The sequence below is a fragment of the Asterias amurensis genome, chromosome 3, assembly GCF_032118995.1.
Source record: "Asterias amurensis chromosome 3, ASM3211899v1".
Taxonomy (NCBI): Eukaryota; Metazoa; Echinodermata; class Asteroidea; order Forcipulatida; family Asteriidae; genus Asterias; species Asterias amurensis.
This window is the reverse complement of record NC_092650.1, coordinates 15,237,227-15,244,130: the sequence shown is the minus strand read 5'-3', so window position 1 is coordinate 15,244,130 and position 6,904 is coordinate 15,237,227. Positions and strand designations below refer to the sequence as shown.

Here is a 6,904-nt window from a genome sequence, read left to right as displayed (position 1 = left end):
ATTTGACTCCCATAAATGGCCGACCGTGTTAGTTGACGAGGTAAAAGGAAAACCGTGCAATTTCGAGGCATGTTTGTGCGGATCATTGTATTCTACTTTTACAACATCTTTCTACCCATATGCATATTATAACAAACGCTTTTCAAAGACCAACTCGACCGATCCAAGGCAACGTGTTCCTTTAAGCAAAAAATTTGCTTAAGCACGAAAATAGCTCGCTTGTTTTACACACGTTACTGGCCAAAATTTCATGCCATATACATTGCTTGTGACTAGTATTTAGCTGTTGTTAACTAAAAATGTCTTACAAAGTGAAGAAACAAATTGGGCGCAAATCCACAGCCCGCGGCCGGGGGGGGGGGGGGGGGGGCACACATTTTAACCATGGATGTAGAATCTATGTTTTAACAAAGAAGCTAATGACATCGTCACATTCGCTCTGGATGTCATATTGATTTTATACAAAACCCAAGTAGTTGCAAGTTATCCTGGAAAACGAACAAGAGTGCAGGACCCGCTCGCTTCTATGAGAAAACACCACTAACGCATTTTGAGGGTACCTTTTGTATTAGTTATTAAATATTAGTTGCTGAGGGGCTGTAGTTTTTGAGAAATGAGTAAAACAACGGTAATGAAAAAACACTTTTTACATGCTAAATTCGTCTCATGACCACTGCTGAGACGAACATTATTTTCATGACATTGTTTTACTCATTAACTCTCAAAAACTACAGCACCTCAGCAAGTAATATTTTCAGGGAAGCTTTCTACTATGAGTATCTTTAAACTGTGTAAATTTAATGCAAATCTGTGGACATTACGTTTTTTTTCTTACAAAAAGTTCAAACAAAGTATAATAATACATGTATATACTTTTGGTTTCTGAAACCGTTTGATTGATTTAAAGACAGTGGACACTATTGGTAATTGTCAAAGACCAGTCTTCTCACTTGGTGTAGCTCATTATATACATAAAATAACCAACCTGTGAAAATTTGAGCTCAATCGGTCGTCGAAGTTGCGAGATAATAATGAAAGAAAAAACACCCTTGCACACGAAGTTGTGTGCTTTCAGATGCTTGATTTTGAGACCTCAAATTCTAAACTTGAGGTCTCAAAATCAAATTCGTGGAAAATTACTTCTTACTCGAAAACTATGTCACTTCAGAGGGAGCCGTTTCTCACAATGTTTTATACCATCAACCTCTCCCCATTACTCGTTACCTAAGTTTTTTTGCTAATAATTATTTGAGTAATTACCAAGAGCGTCCACTGCCTTTAATATATGGATTTACACTAAAAAAAACTTGTGAAAATTTAATTTTTTCTTTTCAAAAGGTACATGCCTATAGCGTTTTTGATATCAGCGAAAATTTTGAGGGATTATCATGTCAACATTTTGACGGTAATTACCAAAGGTATATATCCAGGGCGGCGGAATGAGTTTGAGTTCTGGGAGTTTTTTGTTCAACAATAAAAGCCCTCTAATCAACAGAAACCGAAGTTATAACAAATATTATTATTATTTTTTATAAACTATTGTTTTCCATTGCGTAAACTCAGTACAGTGTATACCGATTAATTGATGATTTAAACGGAAGAAAGCGACAATTTCAGAACTACAAAACATCAACAGAAACCCAAAAGTTATAAAAACAAATAAATGATTTTTCTATTGTACATATTTGATTAATGAAAATGATTTTAAAAAGAAGCAAGATAATACTATTTAAGAACTAAAAAATATCAACAGAAACCCCAAAGTTATAAAAACAAATCAACTATTCTTTTACGTATCTTAGTTCATTGATTTTAAATGAGAACGATTTAAATTACAAGAAACAAATTTTTCAGAACTTTAAACAATTCAAATACCCCAAAACTATATAACAAAAATACTGCAAAATATTGACTGTACATATAATAATCAATATAGATTATGTACATTTTATGCAAAAAGTGAAACTTCTGATTTTTTTTGATTTTTTGATTTTATTTTTTATATGCAAGTCGCCTGACACACAAGGCTAAGGTGTGGGCTACAATTATATTTTCCAGAGGCCGTTGCCACCTACTCCTTGGTCTGAAACAGGTTTACCCCTTTCACAGTCCATACGGATGATAATAGTAAAGAGACCCGCAATAAGACTAGCACACCGATCGAAAAGTTGAGGATTCAACCACCCATTCTTTTCACCTCCAATTTTAAACATGTGCTGCCGCAAACCTCACCTAATTATACTTCAACCATACAAAGTTTCATCTTCCAACTAACTAAATTAAAGACAGTGGACACTATTGGTAATTGTCAAAGACCAGTCTTCTCACTTGGTGTATCTCAACATATGCATAAAATAACTAACCTGTGAAAATTTGAGCTCAATCGTTCATCGAAGTTGCGAGATAATAATAAAAGAAAAAACCACGCTTGTCACACAAAGTTGTATGCGTTTAGATTGTTGATTTTGAGAACTCAAGTTCTAAATCTGAGGTCTCGAAATCAAATTCGTGGAAAATTAGTTCTGTCTCGAAAACTATGGCACTTCAGGGGGAGCTGTTTCTCACAATGTTTTATACCATCAACCTCTCCCCATTAATCGTCACCAACAAAGGTTTTAAGCTTATAATTATTTTGAGTAATTACTAATAGTGTCCACTGCCTTTAATGCAGGCATGTTTAAAAACATCAATGCCTTTTGTTAATGTCCTGTATTACAACCCTTATAAAAACTGTAACAACATATTCTATCGCCAACATAATTATTCTAATTTGAAAACAACTTTATAAAAATACACATTAATATTAATAAACATGGGAATTATCAAGGTTTTCATAAGATTTTCCCAAAAAGATACGATAAAAATCTTCCAACACTAGGGAAACATAAAACTGGCTTGATTCAAACAGTACTGACAAAAACACTAATAATTTTAGAACAATAAACAGACAGATTGATTTAAAAAGAAACAATTTTATATACAAAATATAAAGCTATCAATTTAAACCACAAGGGAAACTGACAGTCGCTTCCCAGGTTGTATCGTAATTTGGGTGTGATCCCTGGCTACACGGCAGTTTGCGGTTGAATGCTTCTAACACTGTAACAGGCACCCCTCGAACAAAGATATTGACAAAATTGGGAGACCACCAACACAGGGCTAAATAGCTCAGTTGGTAGAGCGCCGGCACGTTAAACCGGAGGTCGTTGGTCCAAATCCCGCTCTAGTCAATTTTCTTTGTTCAACCCAAAATCATTTAAAAATGTACCCAGTCAGTTTCCCTTGTGGTTTATTATTTGATACAAAATATAAAGCAATATAATATATCTATATCATTGTTGGCAACGGCGTCTCTTGAGTAGGTGGCGTCATTATTTGTGGCGTGATTTTCTCCACCGTACCTCGGCTCCCGTTCAGAACGATAACATCACCTGAAACAAACAGTAGTGAACATATCTTAGGCTGAGTTGGAATTATAAAAACTTCGCCTTCAGCTTTGGCCATTGGATGCAACAGTGGCAGTGTGAATAGCATGTACAGCCTCAACTATAAACACCTATGTTCTGACTCCCCTTGTGTGTTTTTCTATCCCACCCTAACCCTGATATTATTAGACTTGAAATAAGTCGTTATATGAGATATAAGTCATAATCATTATATCAGATGTATGGCAAGTCATAATGGCGACTTTCTTTCTTTTTCAATTATGTCCCTTTGCGGGTCCTTTCTCTTTAATGCGTCCCATGTAAACCCCGCCAATGTAAAGTTAACAAGCATGATATTTGGTCCTTTGAAAAAAAGTAGGATCATTTTGTTGAGTACAATGGGCTGATTTTACAAAAAAAGGAGCTCGTTTTCTGAGAAAAAAAGAAAAGAAAATTGACTTTGTTGCCATTGATTTTAAGCCAAACATTGTAACTGTTTTTTCAAGGGAGAGGTTTTCACTCATCCTGTTTAATCAGTGAATAACTGTTTCCAATTTCTGTGATTTTCTTTTTAAAATCAGAGAAAATTCCTTTGTGAGCATCTCAATTTTCCTGCAATAAAACTATATGTATGCGACAGTGGAATGCAAGTTATGAGAAACAAATTGTTGCTACTATAGAAAAAAAAAGCCATCATTACCAGATTTGAAGACGGAGGTTGCATGCTGCACATCAACCACGCATGGGATACCGAACTCACGCGCCACAACAGCACCTAAACAGAAGAATAAATCAGTATTGATAGCTTGCAAGATAAAAACACTCAAGCTAATCCTGATAAAACACCATGCAAACACTGAAAAAACACCAAGCTACCATCGATAAAACATCAATGCTACACTGATAAACTACCAAGCTTAACCCAATAAAACACCGAGGTAACACCATGAGTAAAACATGTCCCACAGAAGATATAAAATTAACACCATTGATAAAACACAAAGGTAATTACCACTATAACACCAAGCTAACACTGAAAAAACACTAGGCTAGCATTGATAAAACATCAATGCTACACTGATAAACTACAAAGTTAACACCAATTGAACACCGATAAAACACAGTTATATCATAATATTTTATGAAGATATGGAATGAGTAGTCTCTTGGCTGTCTATTAAGACAATCGATAGTGTTCATAGAAATAAACATTTAGTATAGCAGTGCTTATCGAAAAAGTGGAATTCAACAGTAAACTGCTAAGCAAAAAATATAGCTAAGCATAACAAGAATACCCAAGGGTTTTACTTCAAACAAATGGGTATGTCCATTTGCCAGGGTAAACTGGGTGAAGACCAGGGGTAAAGTGATAATTTTAGTGTGAAAAGGACGGTCGTTATTTCCCGAGGAAAACCCTGGGTAATAGAGTATATTGAATACTATCTTCAAGTACGCGCTAATCCTCCAATCAGATTGGCAGAATGGAGTGGTGATAAAAACCTATATTGCACGGCTAATATCACTACCATGCGTATTGTGTGTTCTATGTCACGCGCCAAGTTTGCTTGAAGATAAATACGTTATCACACGCGCGCTCGTGGAAATACGGAAAATATAGCGCGTCTGCGTCCCATGTATCCAACTCGGCCTGCGGCCTCGTTGTCTATGGGACGCAGAAGCGCTATATTTTTCCGTATTCCACTCGTGCTTGTGTGATAACTTATAATAGAGTGAATAGTGCTTAGATTACATACCATGAGACAGTATGCCTCCAATCTCAGTCACTAGTCCTTTGATGAGGGGGAAATACGGAGACCAACCAATATCGGTAACCCTGGTCACAAGGATATCATCTTTCTGTGAAAAAAATAAGAAAACAAAATAGGAGTCAACAAGAGCTTAAAGGGTTTGGGTACCTTTTGTACTATACGAAACACAAAAGTCCTCAGATTTACATCAAACGTATAGTTTCTAAAAAAAAAGATGGTAGAAAGCTTCCCTTTAAATATTACTTGCTGAGGTGCTGTAGTTTTTGAGATACATGATCCAGTGCCACAAGAGGGCGCACTCTCAGCATAGACTACTATCATGAGAGAGTGGTAGCTATTCGCAGGGTGATAGCGGTTCATGGTTGATAGCGCCGCCCTCTATTGGTGACCCTAGTAGCAATGGATATAAACCGTAAGAGTAGGATAATTAACAATGCAAGCACCTTGAACCAAGACTAGTTCATACCTTGATGTTGGCTGCATCTTGCAGCTTCGTGACGACCCTGGCTGTTCCCTTGATGACCCCTTGACTGATTGGAGTTCCTTTAACAAAGAGGGCGGTAAAAAGTCAGTCATCAGAAATTAACAGTTAACAGCCCACTTTAGTATGTATTATGTAATACTTTGACAAACAAATTGGACTAAGACTGATTTTTCAGACCTGCTTTTAACAACTTATAACGAAAGTTTTTTTATGGGTATAGTAGAGACATAACACTGTTGCAAACATTTTCCCTTATAATCATCAACATGTGCAAACTTACATACCAAATTATTTAAAGACAGTGGACACTATTGGTAAATGTCATAGACCAGTCTTCTCACTTGGTGTATCTCAACATATGCGTAAAATAACAAACCTGTGAAAATTTGAGCTCGATTGGTCATCGGAGTTGCAAGATAACTATGAAAGAAAAAAAAAAAACCCTGTCACACGAAGTTGTGTGCTTTCAGATGCTTGATTTCGAGACCTCGAAGGTCTCAAAATCAAATTCGTGGTCAATTACTTTTTTCTCGAAAACCACTTCACTTTAGAGGGAGCCGTTTCTCACAATGTTTGATACTATCAACTTCTCCCCATTACTCGTTACCATGTGAGGTTTTATGCTGATAATTATTTTGAGTAATGACCAATAGTGTCCACTGCCTTTAAAATTGATATTTACCTTTCAATTCCATTTCTGTGATATCGCTATCAATCTCCTCAACAATCTAGTTTTGAAAACAAAATTAAAATACACTTATTAGTACGCCATTCAAGGATTCAATTACATTTTATTGTAGCGTCATAATTATTTCTTAATCATTGCATTTGATGATTTCATTCATTCATTTTATTAAAAAACCCACTGGCGGCCCGAAGCTGAAATATGTGGCATCACAGGATAAAAGATTTGTTAAAAATTACACAGATGGCAAACTGGTGGTCTTTATTACCGGCTGTGGTAGACCTGGAAACATCAGCGGGTATGTTTGGGCATCCTGCAGTGGTAGATTACGACGTCTCTTCATCGCCCTGAATGACAATCCAGACCATTGGTTAAAACTTAAAGGAACACGTTGCCTTGGATCGGACGAGTTTGGTCTTTGAAAAGCGTTTGAAACCGTTTGTTATGAAATGTATATGGTTAGAAAGATGTTTTAAAAGTATAATATAATGATCCACACAAGTATCACTCAAAATTGCACGGTTTCCATTGTATGTCGCGA

General features: G+C 36.1%; 1 protein-coding gene across 1 annotated transcript in view; it reads right to left on the bottom strand.

Annotated features, from left to right (window-relative positions):
* Window positions 1-729: 729 nt before the first annotated feature.
* Window positions 730-6,904, bottom strand: part of LOC139934497 (rifampicin phosphotransferase-like) — a 46,755-nt gene continuing 40,580 nt past the window's right edge. The window contains exons 36-41 of the mRNA XM_071928751.1: window positions 6,632-6,710; window positions 6,361-6,406; window positions 5,661-5,737; window positions 5,180-5,282; window positions 4,126-4,200; window positions 730-3,431 (exon numbers count right to left, since the gene is read on the bottom strand). Of these exons, the coding sequence (XP_071784852.1) occupies window positions 3,328-3,431; window positions 4,126-4,200; window positions 5,180-5,282; window positions 5,661-5,737; window positions 6,361-6,406; window positions 6,632-6,710 (484 nt within the window). The 3' untranslated portion in view covers window positions 730-3,327. The remainder of the gene's footprint in view (window positions 3,432-4,125; window positions 4,201-5,179; window positions 5,283-5,660; window positions 5,738-6,360; window positions 6,407-6,631; window positions 6,711-6,904) is intronic.